The 26562-nt window shown below is 43.4% G+C and overlaps 2 protein-coding genes across 2 annotated transcripts; one reads left to right on the forward strand and one right to left on the reverse strand.

Annotated features, from left to right (window-relative positions):
- Positions 1-689: 689 nt before the first annotated feature.
- ACOT13 (acyl-CoA thioesterase 13) lies at positions 690-8067 on the reverse strand. Its single transcript, XM_068397081.1, is given in 4 exon segments — positions 690-1398; positions 3599-3783; positions 7763-7851; positions 7854-8067. Coding segments are annotated over 4 exon segments (519 nt in total). The 5' UTR covers positions 7942-8067; the 3' UTR covers positions 690-1241.
- Positions 7900-15370, forward strand: TDP2 (tyrosyl-DNA phosphodiesterase 2). Its single transcript, XM_068397080.1, has 7 exons — positions 7900-8155; positions 8244-8350; positions 11156-11323; positions 12672-12763; positions 13237-13355; positions 13737-13907; positions 14714-15370. Exons 1-7 carry the CDS (start codon positions 7940-7942, stop codon positions 14993-14995), a joined length of 1155 nt encoding a protein of 384 aa, XP_068253181.1. The 5' UTR covers positions 7900-7939; the 3' UTR covers positions 14996-15370.
- The last annotated feature ends 11192 nt before the right edge of the window (positions 15371-26562 follow it).

Consider the following 26562-nt stretch of genomic DNA (forward strand, 5'->3'; position numbering starts at 1 on the left):
TATTGAAAACCAGTCTGCATGAACAGGTCAATTAACTCATTGGAAATTATTTCTTTAGGTTTAGGAATGCACAAAAAAATGCCCTAACTGCACATTTAATCACAAAATTCAAATCACTAAAGACAATGAGTCAACTTCCATGACAAAAAGAATTATGTATGTGCTTTACTAGTGTAGATTAGATTAACTTTTTCAAATCTTCCACTAGAGAAGAAAAAACTAAGGTCATGATTTATGTAAACTTGCACTGCATATGTAGCATCGCTGGTTTTGTGGCAGTGGGATAGCCTTGCCAAGGGTCGGTTGTCATCAATTTGAAGAAAGCAGTTAAACCTGTCCACAACAGTGCATGAGGAGACAAGTCTTCAGCTGATGAACAGCAGCTTAACTCTAGCAAATTCAACCCATCTACAGCCTTAGCCTGATGAAAGGCTCACCAAATTTATTTTGATACATCTCTAACTCTCAGCTAATGGTTTTTAAACAAATATAGCCAGAACTTCAGGTAGGTAGCGGTGAAAAGCCCTGATGATGTAACTGCATTTTCACATTCAGGAATCGCAGGGAGATGATGATGAAATCACAGGTGAATTCGTGTACAAGAGCTCCACCACACCCTCTCTCAGCCACTTTACATTGGTTACACTTTACATTTACATTACAAAATTATTAAATAATCTTTAAAAAGGTAGTTTCAGAATGCTTTATTGAATACTTTTGAATTTGTTACAGCATCAGTAAATTACATTCTGTATTAGCCTGCTTTACACTTTCAAACCAGTTTAACACTGTTATAGGAACTCTGTACTACCATCTTACAGAATGAGTAGTTCAGTTTGTAAGCATATATAGTGGTGTTTGAATGTGACTGATGGGCGTGAAGACAAGGTCACTTTGTCACATGATGACACCACAGGCAAAAAACCCAGAGATCTCTTAAAACACTGTTATGATGGTAAACCATATGGCTAGTCCTAAGGCTCTTTCCTTCTGCTATCTTGACCAAAAAAAGCCAGATGCATCCCCATGCTATCACACTCTATTGTTCATCCAAAAATAGGCATTAATTTTAGGCTTGTAGCAATACTGGTGGTGATTAAGAAATTTGTTCGTTTATTATGGCAGTGAGACTAATTCACTTTCTACAGACTATCACAACTTTGTGCAGATGATGTCTTATTGCATAAATGAGAAAATCATTCTATACGGGATTCTTAAGCCCAACATTACTATTTTTTAAATTAATTTCCTATATACTTTGTATGTCTACCTTGTGCAATTAACTTTCCTGTCGTCTTGTTTGTTAAATCCACGCTGGCAAATGCAATATTTCTTCCTTGCTTCAAAATCTGAGCTGTAATCAGTATCTCTTCTCCAATCTTAGCAGCAGCAGTGTATCTTCAATGAAGAACAAAATTATCAGGTAAGAGGCTGTACCGAGCACAAATCCAAGAACATTCTTGTATTTTAAGTTATCATGAAGGGAATTAGCAAAAGTGAGTAATAAAGACACATCTCTCTGCCTGCCTGCTTGCAAATCCCCACTTCTTAAAAGTCCTTGGGTCCCCCTAAGTACTGCAGTGGTAATTCAGTATAAGAATTCTCTGAGAAAATGGAGGATAGAAAGAAACCCACTGGCTTGGTTCTGAGGAACCAAGTTCTCTTCCATTTTGGAATGGGAACAATTGGGTATCAAAGGTTTCCATTAAAAGTTCAGCTCCAAGTCCTATTCCAGCCACTGCTGGCTCTCTCCAGCCTTTCTAAACCAGTCTGGCTGGTTCAGCTGAAAAATATCTCTGTTACACAGGCTCCAGAAGGTCATTTCTGTATGGAACCTAAGCATAGGTTAACTGCTTCCCATACCCTAGTCAGAGAAAATCATGGAAATCTGGGAAACCTTCAAACTTCCCAGGTTTAAAGCTGTTTCCATTCATTAGATAACTCTTGGTTTTATTTACATAAGTAGAAGGGTATGCTTTTAAAACACACTTTGCAGGGAACAGGAGGAAATTCCCCCACAAAACGCCTGGAAAGACTTTGGAGGAACATGATCCAATCATGATCTGAGGTAAGGGAACAATAATCAAATGTTAGAGTTAGAGGAGAATGTATAATTGCTGGATATAAATCTTGAGATAAATTTCATCAACCAGTCCATTTTTATACATGACACCATGTCAAAAGTATGTCAGTCACGCCTAATGCTGATGTAGCACAAGCCCCATTAGCCAACAGGGAGCAGGGTTTCAGTCTTGTTTCATTCTCGGAAGCTGCTGCTGATCCTCTTGTGATTAAAAAAAAAAAAAAAGTTTCTGTTTCCCTCTGGTCTTTCCATTACTGAAATAGCTTCCTTGTGACAACCCTTTAAAAACCTCCTTCCCAAAAAGGAATTTGATATCCAATATCACTTGTTCAATGAAAGCACTAGTCTGGGTTAAACAAAGCTATTAATATTGCTTCAGATAACCTTTAGGAAACGTTATGCTACTCAGTCATTTTGGATCACCTCCAGAGAGGGCACTTAAGATTTTAGCCCCTATGTAATTGGGTAGGCATACTTGACAGCGTAAATAATTCAGATGTTGGCCTCTTATTACAGTACTGGAGGGGAAAAACCATAATCATAGGAGAATTTCAGCTTTTCATTTCCAGTAATTTCCTGGTCATCACAGTGGTAGTATAAAGCTTAAATAGATGCTCCAGTCCCACCTGCCCAGTGGAGAAATCAGGGGGTGTGGGGGGCAGGAAGAAGGGAAACTGGTAAAGATACAGATCACTCCCCACACACTTTTAAAGTGTTGTGTTTTTTTTTTTTATTAAACACAGCTTTGATGAGGGGTTACTTTTCCAAGAGTTTTAATGCTCTGTGTTAGTTATTCCAAGTAGGATTACTTTAGTTCAAATCAGTCATAATCTCTTCATGAAAAGTAATGAAGCAAAGCTGACAAGCTATAATAGCATGATCAAAGGTTTCAGAACAACTTTTTTTTTTTTTAAGACACTACGTTTTAAATTTGCATTACAGGAAGAACTATTCTCAATATAAAACTACCTTTAAATGACCTAGAGCAAAGGAATCTTCCTCCAGTGAGAAATTCTGATTCAATCTGGAATTCATCCTCTGTGTGAGCGTACAACAGAGCTAAACTGTTTCCTGTTTTAATATTTTTCCTGTTTTAACACTTTATGGACTAATATTAAAAAAGGGTTTATAGAAAGCTGCTTACCCTAGATTTTGGTGTTTGAGGACACACTCTAATATATCTTCACAAGTGAACACAGAAGTTGAGCCAATTTTGTAAGACTAAAATTTACCACATATCAACATCCCTTTACATTCTATGAATGAATGGGTACCGTCTCTTAAACGCGTATGACAAATAAAAGCTTAAGAAAGTCCAACTCAAATTTTGCAACCAAATGTCAATACCCCCAAATACAACCCCTCTTTAATTTATCAAAACGAGACTTCTGAAAACAAAGAAAACACCTTTTTTAAGTGAGTACTACAGCATAGAAATGATGTACAATGGAGTCAATACCGTGTTAGGGGAAGAAAAGTTAGTATGTTCTGGTAAACATGGTGGATGATACCTACGTGATGTTCATGTCCACGCTGACCCCAGGCACTGCTCTTTCTGTGTACACCAACGCTGCTGTTGACACCACATCCACAAGTGTGGCTGTCAAACCTCCGTGTAACGTGCCACCTCTGTTTGTGTGCTCCTCCTCTACTTTCATTTCACAAACAATTTTTCCAGGAGTTGCAGAAAGAAGTTTCATCTGTATAACCAAAAAAGGAATAAAAAGCTTACTGACAACACTACCAACACCTGATACTGCCCCAAATCAAACTGAATGTAAAGCTTGTTTGATTCTGGACTCCTGACACAAATTAAAAGATGGAAAATGTCACATTAGGTATTTCCATGAATTTTGAGCAGAAGATTGTTGCCTTAGAAAAATTTGTATTTCTAGTGCAGACAAATATTTAAACTGAGAGCTTAACAAAACTTTAATACTTTCTACGCTCTCAGGAATTGCTTAGGAGACAACATTCTTCTTCAGTTTTCCTTTTGCTTTAATCTGTGACTGAAAAGCCACATTAGAGGGAACACACAACTGCTCTGTGTGCACCATAGTTGTGAAGGCGCATTTATTAGCTCACAAAATGGAAATGAGACTGACAGTAATTCATTAATAATTATACTAGAGCAACCTCAGTAAAAATCAGTATTTTGAAATGAGCACTGGAAATGCTGATTGAACTGGCCTCCCTGAACTGAAATTCATACTCCTGGGCAGAAGTATCCGAGGCTGTATCACAGCATCATGACTTGCATATACACTTTTATTCCAGCCCATAGGTGTTAAATAGAAAAATTACAGTACATCTATGGTACCATGCTTCCCCCGGTAACCAACACAAGAAGCTGGATTTTTGAGACCAAGAAGTTACTGCAATTCAGTATTTTAAAATCTTTTTTTCAAGTTTCTTCAGTTAGTAGCACTATATTCAAAATCTGAAATATATTCAAAATCTGACAGCAGATGCAAAACTGGGGTAAGTTCAGCATATATGTTTACACCTACAACTAAGACTTTGAAGTACCTTTAGACTGTCACAAGTGAAATGTGGGCATAATAGTTATTATAATTCCTACTAATTTTCTAATTTTTTTTACAAAGTTTTTTTTAACTTAATGTTTCCATACCATATCTGCTGAGTTGACTTAAATCTTTTTAATCTTAAAAGGAATTAAGATTGAAATGTCTCCAGTTCCACTATTCCTTATTTATAATGTAGTGCAAGAGCTCAGTTTCAGCCAATGTCCCTATCTGACAGGCCAAAGTTTATCCAAATTTTGCAGAGAAATGATACTAAGATAAACGATGATGTAGTACACAGCCCATCTACGAATGGAAAAAGCTGGAATTAAGCAGAGGGGAAATCACTGAGGCAGTGTCTTAATATAGAAACAGCACCTTGATCAATGAAAGTCCCAAGTCCTAAACCAGGCATGCTGCTCTACACTGACTAGAGGCCTGAGTTTCTGACAGAATTTCTAATAAGGACTTTCCTGATGCTTGACACTGGGAGCAGATGGCTTCCACTACCGTCAGGGAGTGCTCCAATCCATCAGCGAGGCAAGGAAAGGGTCTGGTTTCATTTGTCATTGCTCTGATCTGGCACTGGCTGCCTGCTCTCCTTGACGAAAATAGTTCAGTATTTGAATGCTTTCCCAGGACTTACAGAGCCCGAGCTGCTGGTTAGCACTTGTCTTCTCACAGCCCTTCTGTGCCTGTCCTCCCACGCGTCTGTCCCAGTGAACAGCGTGCTGCTTCAGCTTCTAGCCACTATTGCGATGCGCTACTTCTTTGGATAAAGGGCTTTGAAACCCACACTTGTTAAGCGCTATGTAGATACCACATTGGAATTAAACCAGAAACTAAGTCTGATGCTGAAGCTGAAAAGTTTCAGACTAAAATCTGTCTTCTCCAAAATAGGAAAAATCTTGAGTCATATTTAGTTATGGTAAGAAAGGCTTCAGGTATCTCCCAGAAAAACAAGAGACACTTTAAGTTCAAACAAAACTGTATTTTTATTGTTGTTATGATTATGTTCATAGCATCATAATTCTAGGAGGAGATTGCAGAAAAAGTCTAAAAGTATTCCAGACCAAGGTAAGGAGCCAGTCTCCCAAGGCTCACTTCCAGCCAGTGACCTTTATGAGGTGAAATACTGTATTTGCTCTCCACTTAGTAGGATTTTAAGGTAAAGGAGAGTAAAGTTATCATGGTGAAGAGCTGACGAAGAACTAATTGGACTCTTTATACGTAAATGAGCTGCTTAAACTTAAAGCTTTATACTTTTTATATACAAGACCAAAATGTCTTGGGGAAACAAGACAGTAAGAGTTGCTTTGCAAATAGCGACTTTCTATTAAATGTACCAGATCATGGAGCTGTCAATGAAAGCACCGCCTCCAATATTACATTTGCTCCTCTACAATGCAAAACATATAAATTTTGACATGGTTGGTTTTCTTAAGATATATTTATTGGATCTCTCCATGTCACGGTTACACAAATAAATAGAAATCAAATGCAGAATTCTAGCGTTGCCAAATTTAATGAGAATACTGGAACTGCTTCACAGGAGCTCAAGAACACATCAGCTACACTCCTACAGGCTATAATATATGAGATGACAGAGTAACATAATTTCAACTTTTTTTGATCATAACATAGCATTACATTAGAGCCGTACCAGTCAAATACATTTCTTTATACAAGGCCTTGTTAGGAACTTGCAGAGCCCTGAAGTGCTTGTGTTTTCAGTCTGACTTCAATCACAGAATGGTTGCGGTTGGAGGGGACCTCTGGAGATCATCTAGTCCAACCCCCTGCTAAAGCAGGTTCCCCTAGAGCATGTTGCACAGGGTCGCATCCAGGCTGGTTTTGAATATCTCCAGAGAAGGAGACTCCACAACCTCCCTGGGCAGCCTGTTCCAGTGCTCTGCCACCCTCAAAGTAAAGTTTTTTCTCATATTTAGATGGAACTTCCCATGTTTCAGTTTGTGCCCATTGCCCTTTGTCCTGTCACTGGGCGCCACTGAGAAGAGTCTGGCCCCAAGGCAAAGTGTGAGATGTTATAATGAGATACTTTTTTGAAACAGAGAAGAGTAATAATTTATGTCATAATTTCACAGTCCTGAAAGTTAGCTTAGTCACAGGTACTACAAAGGGATGAATACTAGTTACTAAATAACTCACAGAAAGCTATTCAGCACAATCCTTGTCTTCAAGGAGTGGAACATCTCCCTTATGAGGAGAGGCTGAGGGAGCTGGGTCTCTTTAGCTTGGAGAAGAGGAGACTGAGGGGTGACCTCATTAATGTTTATAAATATGTAAAGGGCAAGTGTCATGAGGTTGGAGCCAGGCTCTTCTCAGTGACATCCCTTGACGGGACAAGGGGCAATGGGTGCAAGCTGGAACACAGGAGGTTCCGCATAAATATGAGAAAAAACTTCTTTACGGTGAGGGTGACTGAACACTGGAACGGGCTGCCCAGAGAGGTTGTGGAGTCTCCTTCTCTGGAGACATTCAAAACCCGCCTGGACGCGTTCCTGTGTGATATGGTCTAGGTAATCCTGCCCCGGCAGGGGGATTGGACTAGATGATTTTTCGAGGTCCCTTCCAGTCCCTAACATTCTGTGATTCTGTGATTCAGAGAGGTACTAGAGGGCAGCTCCAGTATTTGAATACAGAGAGTTACTGAATAATAACTGTTTTCCACCGTGCATTACCATCACGGCCACACACCCTTGTTGGGATATCCTGAATCCGGGGCAAACAAGGGCAGGCCTGCACCACCAGGCTCCTGAGGTGCCCGCAGCCACGCCACCGCGCCCGGGGTTCAGCCGACCCCCCGCAGGCCTCGGCCTTCTCCGGCCCCGGCGGCCGGGCCGGTGCAGCCCGGCGGCACCGCTGGCGGCACCGCTGGCAGGTACTGCCCCAGCAGGGCGGCACGGCTTCGCCAGGCCGCGGCGGAGACTGCAACTGCGAGACGAGGCAACGCGCCTCACCCTACTACAGCCTTTTACTCTGGGAGGAGGAAAAAACGGCTTTTAAACGAGCAGGCCCGCCTGTCCAGGCAGCGCCGCCGCTAACGGCCGGCGGGACACCCTCCCGTGTGCCCCTCCAGGTGGCCGCGCCATGCCACGCCGCCCGCAGCCCTCTCCCTGCGGTCCGCCCGTACCTTGCGGAGCACCCGGTCGAAGCCCTGCGACTCCACCATGTACTTCATGGCCTCCCGCAGGCTCTCCACCGTGAACCCCATGCTGCCCTTCCCGCCTGCCCGCGCCCCGGAACGGTAACCCTGGCGGGCGGGGCTTCCCCCCGGCTTCCGGCCGCAGCGTCCGGCCGCCAGGGAGCCATGGAGGCAGCGGCGGAGTGGCGGGAGGAGGCCGAGGCCGAGTGCCCGCAGGCAGGGGAGCCGCTGCAGGCGGCGGCGGCAGCGGCGGAGGAGGAAGAGGAGGCGTTACACGTCGCCAAGCGGAGGAAGGTGCTGTGCTCCGAGTTCACCGCCATCACCAGCAGCGACGTGGCGGTGGCGCGCAGCTGCTTGGCCGGCAACGACTGGCACATGCAGGTACGCCCGGGGGTGGCGGCGGGGGCGCGGGGCTGCCCCGGCGGTGGCGGCGGCGGCCCCTTCCCTGCCATGTGCCGCTGTGTTTCAGAGGGCGCTGAACGCCTATTTCGAGCGGCCGCTGGAGAAGGAGAAGACGGAGGAGGAGGAGGAGGCGGCCGGCGGGGTGCCGCCGGCCAGCGCGGGGCCCGGGAGCTGGTAGGTGAGCCCCGGGGCGGGCGGGGGTCTGTGACGGGAGGAGGTGGATCGGGGCGCCCGGCTTGGCAGGGCGGCGGCGAGGGGAGCGGAGCCTCCGCCCTCCCCGTACCTCGCCGGGTGCAGGCAGGTTCCCCGCCGCTGGAAGGTGCAGGGCCCCCGCCGCAGCCGGGGAGAGCCGTGCACCGGGTTGTAGCCTCTCACGGGGGGGGCAGCGCTCCTCTCTCCGCCGGTTTTCGCACCTCGGCTGGCATGTAGTGAGGCAGGTAGTTTCCGTTCCTCACATTTATGTTTCCATGCAAGTTCTCGTTGTTTCCCAAGGCCGCCCCCTTCGAGGGTGATAGCGGCTCTTGAGAGGCTGTCAGGCTTGTGGGCTGCCCTTTCCCTCTGCGGACGCTTCAGCCACCTTCGTCTGGGCTGGTAGATTCTGAGCCTTTCGGAGAAGAGACAAGCTCATTTTCTTTTCATGGTCTTGTCTTGCACAGCACTACATATGCAGGTTTTACTGTACACACAGATTTGTTTATGTGTAAGCTATGCATTTATATCATGTACTAGGCATATGCATATTTGTATTTCTATAAATAAAATCGACAAGTACATGCACACTTTGCTAAATGTACCTGTGGAAGTCAGGATCTAAGATCCTGTGTCTCGCACACACTGACTATCTCACAACATACCCGTAGAGCATACCAAGGGTATTGAACTTTGTGTGGAATTGAGCTTTTTCAGATCACTGCCATTTGCAGTCCTGAGGAAAGCTTTATTCCTGTAGATTTATTTATTACAGACATGCATGTTATATAGAAGAGCTCTTATGATTTTTATAGTTATGAATAAGCTGTATTTGATAACAGCATACCCTTTTTTGTTTGATATAACTGTATGTATGAAAAAAATGCAAGCCTACTGGACATTAGCATTGGTCTGTAGGTAGTCCATGAGGAATCAGAATATACCTGTATCAAACTGGCACCACCATTTGCTTTTCCAGGCTCTGTCTTTGCACTGTGGGTTCTGTCTTGAGCTGTTTTATGCAGGATGTATGCAGGGAAGGAGGACTATTTGGAGACCTCCCAGTCAGGGGAAGATCACTGCAGACCACACAGACTTTCATATTTCATTTCATAGTCCTTCAGGTTACAGTATAAATATAAAAGGTCATCGTGGAAATATTGGAGGCATATACCACGTTATTTCCCTACTTAAATATCCTTTAGATTCCTCTCCTTTGTCTGCTTTTCTTTTTCTGTTCAGTTTAGATTACCTGTGCATGGTAGCAGAATCTTACACTGTGCAGTGCCAAGTACAAAACCAGTACTAAGTTCTAAGGAATATATTTGTTTTGGTTCAAGGCCTTATTTTCATGTGTGCATACAAATTCTGTGTTTAAAAACAAAACTCTAGTATCCCAACTTTGCCAAAATACAACTCGTCTTAGCGGTACTATTTAATGTATTTTGTTACAGACTTTCCCTTTACTCAAGGAATTTACATTGGGCCAGTACTGTGATTTAACCCCAGTGGGCAGCTCAACCCCACACAGCCCCTTACTCGCTTCTCCCCAGTGAGATAGGGGAGAGAATTGGAAGGGTAACGGTGTGAGAACTCATGGGTTGAGATAAAGACAGTTTAATAGGTAAAGCAAAAGCTGCGTGTGCAAGCAAAGCAAAACAAGGAATTCCTTCACTCCTTCCCATCGGCAGTCAGGTGTTCAGCCATCTCCAGGACAGCAGGGCTCCATTGTGCGTAATGGTTACTTGGGGAGACAAATGCCATTGCTCCTAACGTCCCCCCCTTCCTCCTTCTTTCCCCCAGCTTTATACTCTGAGCATGATGTCATATGGTGTGGAATATCCCTTTGATCAGTTGGAGTCAGCTGTCCTGACTGTGTCTCCTCCCAGCTTCTTGCCCACCCCCAGCCCATTTGCTGGCAGGACAGCAGGAGAAGCAGAGAAGGCCTTGGTGCTGTGTAAGCACTGCTCACAACAGCTAACACATCTCTGTGATATCAACACTGTTTTGGTCACAAGACCAAAACACAGCACCATATGAGCTGCTATGACGAAAATTAACTCTATCCCAGCCAAAACCAGGTCAACTGTGTGTTAGCAGGTAGAGTCTGGTTCTCTTTAGCAACATAGTCCCCAAACAGTTACTAAATTGGGCACTCAAACTTTGACAGGGTTGTTTAGCCTTTATCGGATCAACAGGGTCATCAACATGACAAGGGCCTGTGTTTTTGAGGTGGGATTTGGGGTGAATATTCCCAAAGAAAAGGACTATCAGTTTGTCACAGAGAGTTTGCACATGTACCTCCCCAGGGGATCCCGCAATTGGAAGAATCTCACCTGTACTACAAAGTTGAGCACATAAAAGCAAGTCCTGGCTGCAGTTCTTTGTTTCTAATATGCTGGAAAGTGTTTGAAAAACTAATATACACAGCCTGCCTCTAGCATGGGGAAAGAGTTGAATTACCCAAGAGCTTTGGATTACATTGGTCGCCATCTGATTAACTTAAATCAGAACACTGTTATCTTGTGCTTATAAGGAGGAGGGAAAACCACTTACTTCACCTGTGCACTGACAAGTGTGTTTTACATAGGCTATGTAAAGTATGTTTTAGGTACTGCACTTTTAAATTATGTTGAGATCAATACATGTTAACTTATTTGTTGGGAAAGTTTTAGATGGCCACCTGTAAGTTGTGATGGGTCTAAAACATTCTTCTTTAGGAGATAAGGGGGGTAATTGCAGCAAGAATAGTATTATGCATGTTGACAAACAAGCGAACTCTCTCTTTAGTATTGACCTCACAGGAGATGCAACTACTAGTAATGCCAGTGTCAACAGTGCAGACTCGAAGCAACAAGAAGATGACAGCAGCTTCTCGCTGATAACCTGGAACATTGATGGGCTGGATATAGGAAGCCTAAAAGAACGAGCTAGAGGAATCTGCTCTTACCTGGCGTTGTAAGTATAGCTTCATCTTTGTATTGTCATTTACCCAGCTTTAAAGGGAAAAGCAGGCTTCTTGTTTCAGATATTTACAAATCTTCATGCCCAAATTATCTTAACAATACAATTACTTTGTAAATCCTAAATAGCTGAGTAAAAGTTGATATACTGGTTGGAAGAGGTGTGAACCTATGCAGCATCCCGAAGGTTAAATATTTTGCAATGGCTACTTCAAAAAGCTTTTTTATAATGAACACTATTGTTCAAGTTGCAGTCATACCTCAAGAGCATACTTCGTACTTCCATCCTGAACATGAGAGAAGGGTAAAATGTCAAGAAACTTGTTAGTCTCATTCCAGTAGTATGAATAACTTCATGCTAGAGCAACCTGTTTGAAACAACAAAAAAGATTTTTTAGTGAAACGTGAAATGGCTCTCTTGCCATTACTATTACTTGTCTATCAAAAAAGAAAATGTGCAAGGTAAGATAAAAGCAATAGCATCTGTGATTACCTTTTATAGTTCCACCAGTGGAAGCCTTCCATTAATATATTTAGGAGTGATTTAACAATTACGTAAATTGTTTTATCTTAATACAGTAACTTATCAGTGTGAATTAAATGATTTAAACAAATGATAACTTAAGTTCCTCTTAAAACAGCAGAAACTCCTTGACTAAATCAATTTTCACTTTTTTTTTTAATCTGGGGTGACAATATTTTTCTTCTGTAAATAAGGCCCTAGGTTTGTCCTTCACCTGCTTAGAGCAGGGCTATTCAGCAGTATGGCAAAAATAGGGACAGCTGTAAAGCCATGTCTCAATCAGCATTTTCAGGACTGCTGCCCCACATAAACTGTTACTGCTTGCACAGCTCTACGAAATCAAAGAGCTTGGCATCGATGAGACTGGAGAAAATGAACAGCAGGTCACCTGAGGGGATCTGTTGTAAGGGAATGAGGTGGCAGTTGGAATCTGCTGGAGAACTTAGATGTTGCAGAACATGTTCCAAAGCTGCTTTGCAGCTGCTTAAGTTGGATTCCTCGTGTATGTAGCACATGAAACCTGTGCAAATGTTTGCAAGAACAAGGTATAAGTCAGTCATGCATTATATTACCATGTCAGTTCCATGTCCATCGTAATCGTTGTTTCCTCCCTTTTAACAACAGTGACGTGTCTACATGCTACTAAATATGATGGAGGGAGTTGTTTTGTTTTTTTTTTAAAAAAAAACAGATTCTTACAATATCTAGGAAGATGAGGACAAGGTACACCTGAAATCCCTGACCCTGTTCCATTTGGCCTCGGAGTGTAACAGTACTACCTTTCAGTAGTTAATTTAAAATCTTGTCTTGCTTATTTCAGATACAGTCCAGATGTCGTGTTTTTGCAAGAGGTCATCCCACCACAACTCTGTCTTCTGCAGACGAGAGCAGGCAGTTACACTATTATTCCAGGTAAGAAATAACCCTCAGTTTCTAAAGACAGAGACCGGAAAAAGTAAGCTCGGTTGTATTGTCTCCCTTGCCAAAATCTCTGACTGCTTGTAGGAATGAAAAGAGTAAAGTGAAGAAGGAAGCACTTAAATTACTTTTTGTGTTTTGATATCAGGATATAGTTTGATGCAAATTATGCATGTGAAAAGCTTGCTGTCCTGGAGATTTCCTTTGTATTTTTTCTGCATTTTGAAAGACTGATAGCGAGGGTAGCCAAAAAAATGCCATAGCTAAGTCATTTCTTAAATATTTGCATTTAAAAAATCTGAAAAATTCACACTGCTATTATGAAACTTTTAACTAATGACTTTGTACATCTTACAAATTAATGTGATTCTCCCAGATCATGGTAAAAATGTCCCTTTCAGAACCTTAACTTCTTTATGGCATGGCAGAAGATATCCTTGACCATTTCTTTCCCTGTTCATCTTTAGGTAACATAGATGGCTATTTCACTGTCATAATGTTGAAGAAATCCAGAGTGAAGCTACTGAAACATGAGATAATACCTTTTCCAACAACCGCCATGATGAGGAACCTTTTGGTTGTGCATGTGAGTGAGTCAGTATGTACTAAACAGCTGTACTTCTGCCTTCAAAACAAAAAATCCCAGGAAAGGCTGGACTGGCTTTACTCTATGACAGTCTCAAACAGCAGAACAACTTCCTCTCCAAACATACAAACCCAGTTGCATTTGATACTAACAAACTTAAATCTTTTATATAAGTTCCTGGCTGTACTTTGTTCTCAAGTCTCGTAACCTCTGAGAACAAAACTAAAAGCCTGTTACCCTCCTGTAAGCCACTTTTCTTCAATGTAAAACTAAATTTAACCAGAGCTCTGTCGTTCAGTAATTTACTTTGTGATTAGATTTTGTCTTTGAACTTCTTATCATGGTGTGGATAGTAACATTGCCTCTTTGTTTCATGCACAGGTGAGCATATCTGGTAATGAACTTTGCCTTATGACCTCTCATCTGGAGAGCACTAAAGATCACTCTAAGGAGCGTATGAAGCAACTGCAAATAGTGTTAAACAAAATGCAGTCTGAGTCTGAGTCCACCACTGTTATATTTGGAGGGGATACAAACCTCAGAGACAGTGAGGTAAATAGAAATAAGCGACCCTGTTACTTTGAGAAGGTATTCTGACAAAATCTTCTCAGACTTCTCTGTTGTCTTTATGAGAAATGACCTGCTTAGGCAGAACAGAGAGATGCAACATTTATTCTTAAAAAGGAGAAGCTGCAGTACTGCTATGCTGAGGCATCGTTATACCTGAGGTGATATATATGAAGAGCTCCCCGCTCCCGCCAATAACAAAATGTTTTGTTGGTAATACTTATATCTGAGAAGATGCAGAGATAATCAATGAAGTTTTGGCTTCAAAGCACCTTCTCATTTTGAGAACCCGATCTTTACTTGCTCAACTCTCTGATTCTGAAAGAAGAGGGTGCTCTGACAAAATAGATCTTGGGAGTTTAAAATTAATCCCTCATTATCAAGACATTCAAAATTAGAAGTTGTTTTTGGCTGCTGATATTAAAAGTGAAATTTGTGCATTATTACTAAAAGGTCAGTGTTTCATCTTTCCCTATTGTGAAATTCCATTGCAGTGAAGTGGAACAACATTGTTTCAGAGAACACAGTGTTGACCCCCATACCTCAAAAGTTCAGAGCTGAACGTTTATTTTGTAACATGTTTTGGATTTAGAAAGTATTACAGCAATTAGTCATGCTTTAGAGTATCCTGAGAAATACCACAATTTAGAAATGTCTCCAATATCTTTGTTTTTAGCAACTCATGTTTTGCAGAAAAAAGTGATACTGTGACAACTCGGTTCTGTTTTTGAAGGTAAAATTTGTGAATTCAGTATCTTGTGGATTTCCCCCTCCTCCTCTTCTACTTTCAGGTTACTAAACTAGGTAATTTACCTAACAACATTACGGATATCTGGGAGTTTTTGGATAAACCTAAACACTGCCGCTATACTTGGGACACCCACTCCAATACCAACCTGAATGCAGAGTACAAGTGCAAGATGAGGTTTGACCGCATTTACTTTCGGCCTGCAGCAGACGGGGGACATATTATTCCACGAAGTATGGACTTAATTGGATTGGAAAAGCTAGACTGTGGCAGATTCCCTAGTGATCACTGGGGCATTCTGTGTAACTTTGATGTGATATTATAAAAATGAAAAAAGGCTTGCATTGTTAGTTTTTAGGTGATCTGTTCTGGTTTTTACAAAATTTTACCCTCTTAGTTTAAGAAGGACGTATTTAAATTTTCAACCCTAACACATATTCTGCTCTTGACTTATGCTGGAATGGCTTCATTTCAAGCCAGGGTTCCCTTTTCCTCATTGTATGCCTCTGTTCTTGAGTCATGTTTTTAAATATTTATTTTTTTAACAATGTGAGAAAATACAAAAACAAATTCTAGTTTTAAAATGGGAGGAAAAACCTGTAAATACAGTTCATAAACGTACTTGATGGTTTAAAAGACACTTCTGTTTTGGCATGTATTATAATCTTGTAATAAATGCTGCTGCTTTTTATTTTAAGAATACTTTTATTATGCTTGTGTCACGGTTTAAAGCTGGGCTGGCGATTAAACCTGCAGCAGACGCTCTCTGTTAACCCTCCCCCCCACCCCCCAAAGGGAAAGGGAAAGGGAAAAGGGAGAGAGACTTACGGGTTGGAAAGTTAAAACAGTTTTAATAAACCTATAATAATGAAAAAGAGTATAATAATAATATTGGAATAATCAAATATATACAAATATATATACAAAACCAAGATCGAGCTCCCCCGATGTCGGCAACGTCACCACCGGCACTGCAGGGCAGGCTCCGGGAAGGCCCAGGCTGGGCCTAGCGACGGTCGAGAGCTGGATTCAGGGATGCACAGATCGGGATCGGGGGCAGCAGGAAAATAGTCGGAGTCCTCCTTGGACACCGGCCATAGCAGAAAGAGCAAGAGCGAGCAAGAGCAAGACCCTCGTGATCCCCCCGCTTTATACCGAGAATGACGTGTATGGGATGGAATACCCTCGTTGGTCAATTTTGGGTCACCTGCCCTGTCTGCTCCCCCCTGCAGCTGCGACCCCCCTTCGGCTTTTCACTTGTAAGCAGTGAGGAATTCAGCGGTGACCTTGGTTTCTCTAAGAAAAAGTACAGCAAGAGCCTTACTGCACAACATCCCTACCGGTGCCTCAGCGATAACTACAAACTTCGAGCGTTATCAGTCCTGGAAGCAGACACTGTCTGCAAAACATGTAGTTAGTTTCAGAAAGTGCAGTTACTTAGAGGAGACTTAGCTGAAAGTAAAAATCACTGAAAGGAAAATCGGCGTGGTTTAGGCCAAACCAAGACATTCCACCCCTTATTCCATACCATTCACGTCATACTCAGATCGCCACTAACTTTTCATTTTAAAATATATACAGATAACATTAGTTTATGATTCATCTCTATACAGAAAAAAAAAAGTTCATCAAGTTCATTTAGTTCAGGATTGTGGGTTTCCATCTGGCTAGGAGTCTCTCAGGGCAGGAGACATGGTATGAGTTTTGTCACGGTTCATGCCCACGGGTTGCAGGTTAAAGATGTCAGTCTCGAGGAGGTTACTGGACACCACTTGCAGCTAGCTCTATTCCCATCACCACTGCTTCAACCTGAAAGACACTTATGAACACTGTTAGTATTATGCAGCAATTAACATCATACAGTTCAGAATTAAGTATTCTCACCCAAGATCAGATCACCTTCAGGGACACATCGGACTCCACCATCCTGCAGCATCACCCACCAAGTACATCCAGGTCCTTGAGCAAAAGCAGTCCCATGAATGGGTTTACCTTTGCCCGTAGCAGGAAGAACCCAGACAGTTTTTCCCAACAGATTCCTTTCATGCACCACAGGGACTTTATCCCCTTCTACTGTATGTAAAAGATCTGACTGAGCAGGGCCAGCTCGGTTGATAGATCCTCTGGTGTTAACTAGCCAGGTAGCTTGTGCCAAATGCTTATCCCAGTTTTTAAAGGTTCCACCCCCCATTGCTTTTAGGGTAGTTTTTAACAGCCCATTATATCGTTCAATTTTCCCAGAGGCTGGTGCATGATAGGGGATGTGATATACCCATTCGATGCCATGCTCTTTGGCCCAGTTATCTATGAGACTGTTTTTGAAATGAGTCCCATTGTCCGACTCAATTCTCTCTGGTGTGCCGTGTCGCCACAAGATTTGCTTTTCAAGGCCCAGAATAGTGTTCCGGGCAGTGGCATGGGGCACAGAGTATGTTTCCAACCATCCGGTGGTCGCCTCCACCATGGTAAGCACATAGCGTTTACCCTGGTGGGTTTGAGGGAGTGTGATGTAGTCAATTTGCCAGGCCTCCCCATATTTATATTTCAACCACCGCCCCCCATACCACAAAGGTTTTAACCGTTTGGCTTGCTTAATTGCGGCGCATGTTTCACAATCATGGATAACCTGTGCAATAGAGTCCATAGTTAAGTCCACCCCTTGGTCACGAGCCCATCTGTATGTTGCATCTCTTCCTTGATGACCTGAAGTGTCATGAGCCCACCGAGCTAAAAATAGTTCACCTTTATGTTCCCAGTCCAAATCTATTTGGAACACTTCAGCAGCCTGATCTGCTTGTTGGTTGTTTCGATGTTCCTCAGTTGCCCGACTTTTAGGTACGTGAGCATCTACATGACGTACCTTCACGACTAGTTTCTCTAGCCAAGTAGCAATATCTTGTCACAGTTCAGCAGCCCAAATAGGTTTACCTTTACGCTGCCAGTTGCTTCGCTTCCACTGCTTTAACCACCCCCACAAGGCATTTGCCACCATCCATGAGTCAGTATAAAGATACAGCCTTGGCCACTTTTCTCGTTCAGCAATGTCTAGAGCCAGCTGGATGGCTTTTACCTCTGCAAATTGACTTGATTCACCTTGTCCTTCTGTGGCTTCTGTGACTCGTCGTATGGGACTCCATACAGCAACTTTCCACTTCCAATGCTTTCCTACAAGACGGCAGGATCCATCGGTGAACAGGGCATACTGCTTCTCATCCTCTGGTAGTTCATTATATGGTGGGGCTTCTTCAGCACGTGTCACCTCCTTTTCTGGTGGCATTCCGAAGTCTTTGCCTTCTGGCCAGTCCATGATCACTTCTAAGATTCCTGGGCGATTAGGGTTTCCTATTCGAGCCCTCTGTGTAATTAATGCAATCCATTTACTCCATGTAGCATCAGTTGCATGATGAATAGTAGGAACCTTACCCTTGAACATCCAGCCTAGTACTGGTAATCGAGGTGCCAGGAGAAGCTGTGCCTCAGTACCAATTACCTCTGAAGCAGCTCTAACTCCTTCATATGCTGCCAGTATCTCTTTTTCAGTTGGGGTGTAATTGGCCTCGGAACCCTTGTATCCTCGACTCCAAAATCCTAGGGGTCGACCTCGAGTCTCCCCTGGCACTTTCTGCCAGAGGCTCCAGGTAGGACCATTGTCCCCAGCTGAGGTGTAGAGCACATTTTTAACATCTTGTCCCATACGGACTGGTCCAAGGGCTACTGCATGCACAATCTCTTGTTTAATCTGTTCAAAAGCCTGTCGTTGTTCAGGGCGCCACTGAAAATCATTCTTCTTTCTGGTCACTTGATAAAGAGGGCGTACAATCTGGCTGTAATCTGGAATATGCATTCTCCAGAAACCCACAACGCCTAAGAAGGCTTGTGTTTCCTTTTTGTTAGTAGGTGGGGACATAGCTGTTATTTTGTTGATCACCTCTGTCGGGATCTGGCGACGCCCATCTTGCCATTTAATCCCTAAAAACTGGATCTCCCGGGCAGGTCCCTTGACCTTGCCTCTTTTTATGGCAAAACCAGCTTTCAGAAGAATTTGGATTATTTTCTCCCCTTTGTCAAAAACTTCTGCTGCTGTATCACCCCACACAATGATGTCATCAATGTATTGCAAATGTTCTGGAGCTCCACCCTTTTCTAGTGCAGTCTGGATCAGTCCATGGCAAATAGTAGGACTGTGTTTCCACCCCTGGGGCAGTCGATTCCAGGTGTACTGGATACCTCTCCAGGTAAAAGCAAACTGTGGCCTGCACTTTGGTGCCAAAGGAATAGAGAAAAATGCATTAGCAATGTCTATGGTGGCATACCACTTGGCTGCCTTTGACTCCAGTTCGTATTGAAGCTCTAGCATGTCTGGCACAGCAGCACTCAGCGGTGGCGTAACTTCATTTAGGCCACGATAGTCCACAGTTAATCTCCATTCTCCATCAGACTTTCGCACTGGCCATATAGGACTATTAAAGGGTGAGCGAGTCTTACTAATCACTCCTTGATTTTCTAATTGTCTAATCAGTTTATGAATGGGGATCAGGGAGTCTCGATTGGTGCGATATTGTCGTCGGTGCACCGTGGTAGTAGCAATTGGCACCTGTTGTTCTTCAACCTTCAGCAACCCCACAACAGAAGGATCCTCTGAGAGGCCAGGCAAGGTAAACAGCTGTCTAATGTCCTCAGTCTCTACAGCTGCTACACCAAAGGCCCATCTATACCCTTTTGGGTCCTTGAAATACCCTCTCTTGAGGTAGTCTATGCCAAGGATGCACGGAGCATCTGGGCCAGTCACAATGGGGTGCTTTTTCCATTCATTTTTAGTTAGGTTCACTTCGGCTTCCAATACAGATAACACTTGAGATCCTCCTGTTACTCCTGAAATACTGATAGATTCTGCCCCTTTATGATCCGATGGCATTAGGGTGCACTGTGGACCAGTGTCTACCAAGGCTCGATACCTTTGTGGTTTTGATGTGCCAGGCCATCGAATCCACACAGTCCAATAAACTCGGTTGTCCCTCTCCTCCACCTGGCTGGAGGCAGGGCCCCCCTAATTAAGAAATGGATTCGTGCTGCTCACAGGGACTGGACCTTCATTTCTCCTATTCACACTTTGGAAAAAGCAATTTGAGGCCCATCCACCCTGGCTGGGGTCCTGCTCACTGGTAACTGGAGCAGCCATCCTCCTAGAAAAATTCTCTCTGGTATTTCTTTTAGCTTGCAACTCACGTACTCGTGCCTGTAGGGTACTGGTAGGTTGTCCATGCCATCTGTTCATGTCTTCCCCATAACCACGCAGGGCAAACCACAGGATACCTCGTGATGTGTTCCGTTTCCTTTGAGCTGGTCCTGTAGGAGGGCGTTTTCTCCTAACAGCTGCAACGCGGGCCTGTGTAGGTAGAGAGTCAAGTTTATTCTCTATCCTGGACAGTTTGTCTGACAGTTGTTTAAATGAGTCCTTGTTCTCCTTAGTCAGTTTTTCCACAGCCGAGACACGGGCCTGCAGTGGGGAAGAAATACTATCTTCATACTGTCGCATACAGTTAGCCATTTTACCCACAGTAGAACGTGCCATAGCATCTTCTCCCCATACTAATATTGACAATGTGTGGGTATATGTCGGTGGAGCATTCTTCACAACCTTCCGGAACATGGATCGGTTGCATTCCACTTCATCAGGATCTACAGGATCTACAATTTCCCGTGGGTGTCTATAAATGATCTCTTGCACAGCTAGTTCTCTAAGGTAGTTAATACCTTTTTCTATAGTGGTCCATTTGCTCAGGTGGCTCATAACATCATCTTTATAGGGATACCTGCTCTTTACAGCTGACAAGAGTCGCCTCCAGAGACTGATAGTATTTGACTTTCTTGCGAGCGCCTTATCAATACCACCATCTCTGGACAGGGATCCCAACTGTCTGGCTTCTCTGCCATCTAATTGCATGCTATCTGCCCCATTATCCCAGCATCGGAGCAACCAGGTAATAATAGGTTCACCGTCATAACGGCTGAAGTCTTTCCTTATATTTCTCAGGTCCTTTAGGGATAAGGAGTGGTAGGTTATCTCTACATCCGAGTCCTCCTCCTGTGATAGTTCTGCTTTAGAAGGACCTTTCTTCTGTGATGGGTCTGCTTTAAAATGACGATCAAGGGAACCCCCATCTGTGTCAGGCCCTGACTCTGCCTGAGAAGGGCCCTCACCTGGGTCACGTGATGGCTCTGCCTTAGAAGGCTCTGAGTCATCATCCTCCTCTTCACGAGCCGATTTCTTTTGGTATTTCTTCCTGGTTACAGGAGCAATTGGTACAGATTCGTTAGATGCTGGGGTCTGAGTAGATGCAGTGGCTGTCGTGGGAGTGCTGAGACTCGTTAGAGTCTGAGTAGCTGCAGTGGCCATCTTGGGGGGTGTAGCAGCTGTGGTGCAGGCTGCCGAGGTTTCAGTGGATTTAGTGGCTGTAGCGGCAGCACACGCTGTAGGATCTGAGGTGGCTGCACAACACCTACAACTGTCCCTGCACCGATATTTAATCTTATCCCACATCAGAAACACATTCAGGACAACCGAAAATAAAAACATGCCACCTAGACAGCACCATCCGAATTTCACAAAATCTAGAGGAATCAGCTTGGCAGAAAAGGAGAAGGTACTATTTCCCGAAGTAAAATTGGAAGTGTAATCATTAACACAATCAGCTAAAGGACGCGTGGAGTCCGCAGATAAAATCGCTGCTACCGCGGTCAGAATAGTAACAGCCCAGTTTATCACGACATAAATCAGTATGAAACGCCATAACAAAACAATGCACATTGACCAGTGCCCAGCAGTGATAAACTGCACATAAACAGTAACAAACAGTGCACACGGCAAGTAAGGTATCATTACACTTAACTCTGTAAAAGGCTTTATAAACAGATGAGATAACACAGCATTCAAAAATGACATCAGCATCTTCGCTATCTGTTTTAATTTCCAACCCCTCGTAAATCTCAAAGGAAGAAATCTGATACTCTCTCAGCTGAGCTCTCCGGGTCTCCTCCCGCTGGAGCTGGGATTCGACTTATCAGAGCAACCTGTTGGAGCTTCTCTCGAGCCCCACGTTGGGCGCCAATAAATCTGTCACGGTTTAAAGCTGGGCTGGCGATTAAACCTGCAGCAGACGCTCTCTGTTAACCCTCCCCCCCACCCCCCAAAGGGAAAGGGAAAGGGAAAAGGGAGAGAGACTTACGGGTTGGAAAGTTAAAACAGTTTTAATAAACCTATAATAATGAAAAAGAGTATAATAATAATATTGGAATAATCAAATATATACAAATATATATACAAAACCAAGATCGAGCTCCCCCGATGTCGGCAACGTCACCACCGGCACTGCAGGGCAGGCTCCGGGAAGGCCCAGGCTGGGCCTAGCGACGGTCGAGAGCTGGATTCAGGGATGCACAGATCGGGATCGGGGGCAGCAGGAAAATAGTCGGAGTCCTCCTTGGACACCGGCCATAGCAGAAAGAGCAAGAGCGAGCAAGAGCAAGACCCTCGTGATCCCCCCGCTTTATACCGAGAATGACGTGTATGGGATGGAATACCCTCGTTGGTCAATTTTGGGTCACCTGCCCTGTCTGCTCCCCCCTGCAGCTGCGACCCCCCTTCGGCTTTTCACTTGTAAGCAGTGAGGAATTCAGCGGTGACCTTGGTTTCTCTAAGAAAAAGTACAGCAAGAGCCTTACTGCACAACATCCCTACCGGTGCCTCAGCGATAACTACAAACTTCGAGCGTTATCAGTCCTGGAAGCAGACACTGTCTGCAAAACATGTAGTTAGTTTCAGAAAGTGCAGTTACTTAGAGGAGACTTAGCTGAAAGTAAAAATCACTGAAAGGAAAATTGGCGTGGTTTAGGCCAAACCAAGACAGCTTGCTTTGTTTCTTTTGTAACCATTTCCATCATCCATTACAACTCTGTCTTTTGTAGGGTGTTTTGTAGTAGCTTCTGACGTTTGTGTTGCATGTATATACGCCTTCAGGCAAGACAATAAAGGAGCTGAGGGAGTAACAACTATATTCTCACAGAATAAGGGCTTCTTAAGTAAGAGTTAAACTAATATTGAACAGATTTAAGAATATGCCTTCTATTTGACAAGAAAAGGATATAGGCAGATGCCTGGAAGTTGTTCATTTGGGATGGTGTATACCTTACTCTGTGTTTATTAACCTGGATATGAGTTGCAGATTCAAACGCGTTACCTTTCCAGTGAGCTTCTAGAAACAATGCTCTTACAAACTGCTGTGCAAAGCCTGAGCAGCTCAAGGTCTCACTGACTTTGCAAAAGATCAAACAGGCTTTCTTACTCAACAACCTGTGTAATCAGTCTCATAGAAGCTGTAATTTTATAGATTTGCAAAGTACTAACCTGATTTAAAATAGAAAGTCTGACTTTCTGACATGAAGTTCAGTGCACAGGCATGGAGACGAAGCACAGACAGCCCGTGTCAATGATGCAAAGCGAACACAGAGACAGAAATTCCTTTAGTTGTTGTTGTTTGTCTTTGATCTTAAGCCCAAATCTTACAACTTGTGTTTTGCTGGACTTCTGTGGTGGGTTGGCCCTGGCTGGTAGCGAAGCTCCCACCCAGTTGCTCACTCAGTCCCCACTTCCCCAGTGAAATGGGAGGAGGAAATAGGAAAAACAGAAACAAGAAGGCTCATGGGTTGAGATAAAGGCAGGGAGATCACTTACCTGTTACCCTCATGGGCAAAACAGACGTGACTTGGGGAAGTTAATTTATAGACAGCTAATATAGATATGTAATTACTGATTTGGGTATTGGGAAGCAAGACGAAGAACATCAAAATACACCTTTTCTCTCCTCTTTCCCTGGCTCAATGTCACTGCAGGCTCCTCTCCTCCCCCTTGTTATTGCCAAAGTCTTACTCGGTCCCCGCAGCAAGGGAAGGAGTGGCGCAGGACAGGGTTACGGTTGGCACACAGACATGCCTCATGGCTGTGCCTTCCCTCTCCTGCTTCTCTGCTCCGGGATGGGTCCTCCAGGGGCTCAGGCACCACAGAGCACCTCCTCCTCCTCTGACCTTGGTGTTCCCTCTGCCATTTTGCAGCTATTCTTTTTTCCCTCCTCCTCTGCCTGCCCAGCATTTTCTGCCCTTTCCGACATGCTTTCCCACAAGTGCCACCGTTTTGGCTGTGGGGCTCAGGTATGCCCTGCCATGAGTCCATTGGAACCGGCTATGTCTGGCACGGGGTGGCCCTGGACTCTCCTCACAGAGGCCCCCGCAGCCCCAGCTGCCAGTGCCTGAGCACCTGTGCCCACTGCAACTTTAAAAAAAAGAAAAGCATCTTCTCACACAGGCAAACAGTGGTGGCACCCCCCTGCAGCCCTTCCTGCCCAGCAAGGAAAACTCCCCTGATGCCATTAGGAGTCCACAGGACTAGAGGACATAGCCTCAAGCTGCGCCAGGGGAGGTTCAGGTTAGACATTAGGAAAAAATTATTCACAGAAAGGGTTATTAGGCATTGGAACTGGCTACCCAGGAAGGTGATGGAATCAGCATCCCTGGAGGTGTTTAAGAAAAGACTAGATGTGTCACTTAGTGCCATGGTCTAGTTGACACAGTGGTGTTAGGTCAAAGGTTGGACTTGATGATCCCGGAGGTCTCTTCCAACCTAGTTGATTCTGTGATTATTGCTTAGCCTAACGCATCAGCCCGCATGCTCCGACCAGCCAAGCACAGGGGAAGCAGCATGTCCAAACATTGCCCTTCCTGCCTCTGTCTTGCACCCTGAAAAAACAGCAAGTGGGGCTTGGCGCAATACCAGGCAGCAGAAGACAAATTGGTGGATCCATACCCTGAAATAGGATCCTCAACCAGCTCCTCCTTGTCCCAGGATCAGGGAGGCCTGAGGTAGGTGTGGTTTTCCCTTGATTCAACAGGAGGCCCAGGTGACCTTATTAAACAAGCAAATAAACCCCAGGAGGTTAATTCGTTTCCACAGAAATCAGCTGCAGAAACCTCCAGTTCTGCTTTTGCTTCTTTAAACATCAAACCTCGAATTCCTTTTGCTAAAGGTTGAAAGAGGCTGGCCTGTTTTCGGAAGGGTGTCCAAATCCTTGTGTCCTGATCGCAGTCAGCATATCCCATCATTTTGTAATTACTCAGCTTCAAAAACCAGGAGGGAGAAGTCACTGATACTTTTTTAAGCTCATGTTGGGCCCATGATTTCTTCTTTCTATTCCCAAATAAATAGTTCTATAAAAAAGTGAAAAATGCCTACAACTGCCAGGATTTTTCTTTCGGGTTTAAAAAGGGGCTGGCGCAGTCATGCCTTCTGGCTTGCTGCATGCTCTCTTCTCCCTCACCAAGAACCTCCAATGAAATGTCATGGGGTTTGTTTTCACCACTTACACCTCCTCCCCAGTAGTTACAGCCCAAAGATTTGTGGGCTAGGTGAAGGCAAGGGATAGCAGTTTAACTTCCCTGAACGTGTTGGAGAAGGGGAAAGCACGATAAACTCATGCTTCGTCACAACAAACACTAGTTCATGTGGCCTTCTGTATTATGGCTGCTTTTGTTTATGTGGCTGCACCTTCTGAACTGTTTTGGAAGATATGAAAAAGGCTAATTGCTGTTGTTCTAGAATAGTTTTTTGTTTTGGGGAAGAAAGAAGGGAAAAAAAAAGATTCAGCAGTGCGTGGCAGCTCCATGCGTAAACTCCAGGCCCATCTCTAGCATTTACTAACTGATCCCCTCCTCTGATTGTCAGTCTGTCTTAATCTTTGAAATAGATAGTGAGTGGGGACGTAAGACATAACACTTTGTAAGGGCCAATTCGTTTTTCTAATTATAAAAGATAGGCAAGAGGAAGACTATATTCAGTGCAATTAGTGGTTAGTCATTCTTTCAGAATGAGGAAATTATGCATACAGCCCTTAAAACTCTTCTTGAACTACAGAAAAAGTGATAATACTTAACTAAATTTAAGAAGACATAAATGCTAAATGTTTTACTGACTATTGGATGTGAAGCAATACAACTTTAATTAAATATACTTTAAACCACTTAATAAGCATCCAAATTGCTGACAATCAAGAGCAGTCAGAGCCCTTAAATTAATTTGCCTCTTAGTTTAATCAGTGATGTAAAATGTAAAATATCTGCTGGATATAGCAACTAAAACTTAAAGGGACGGAAACAATAAACCAAGCAAAAGAAAGATTTCTTGGCCTACAACTTCTAATTTGATTTGTTTTCCTGATTCAGTAACATAATATGGCATGTATACATCCCAAAGGACTTATACAAACATGTAAAAGTGAGAAAATGCAATAATTCTCTTCTATTAATAATCAACAGCAACAATGGACCTTGTGGAAATCATGTACTATTGGAGGCATTATTTTATTCATACTTTGATTCAGCTATCAAAAGAAGCAATTTCTTCTGAAGATCCAGCCAGTCTTAAACATTTCTACATCAAAAGAGCTTGAACTTACTAAAGGAGAAGAGACATGCACAGAAGAAAAAATAAAGAAATGTTAAACATCTAGGGAGGTAAATAATAAACAGATGGATTTAAAAACATTGAAAAAATTGTAGGAGGCAAAACCACAGTAACAGCAGAAAACGACATTATCATGATTGAAAGTATATACCTAAAGAATATGTATGCTCTTGACTGTAGGAGTAATCTGAAACTATAACTAATACAAATTTGTTTTACAAAGAGGAAGTGCATGGAAGATTAAAGCTATAAACATCACACAGCATAAACAGGTTTGGAAGTCAGTTTGATACAAGAACAGACAAGACATATCCAAAATTACTAGATCAAAATACAAACATGATAACCTGTATTATGGCAACACCTGCAGAGCCTTTTGTTAT

The sequence above is a fragment of the Nyctibius grandis genome, chromosome 3 (genome assembly GCF_013368605.1).
Source record: "Nyctibius grandis isolate bNycGra1 chromosome 3, bNycGra1.pri, whole genome shotgun sequence".
Classification (NCBI taxonomy): Eukaryota; Metazoa; Chordata; class Aves; order Nyctibiiformes; family Nyctibiidae; genus Nyctibius; species Nyctibius grandis.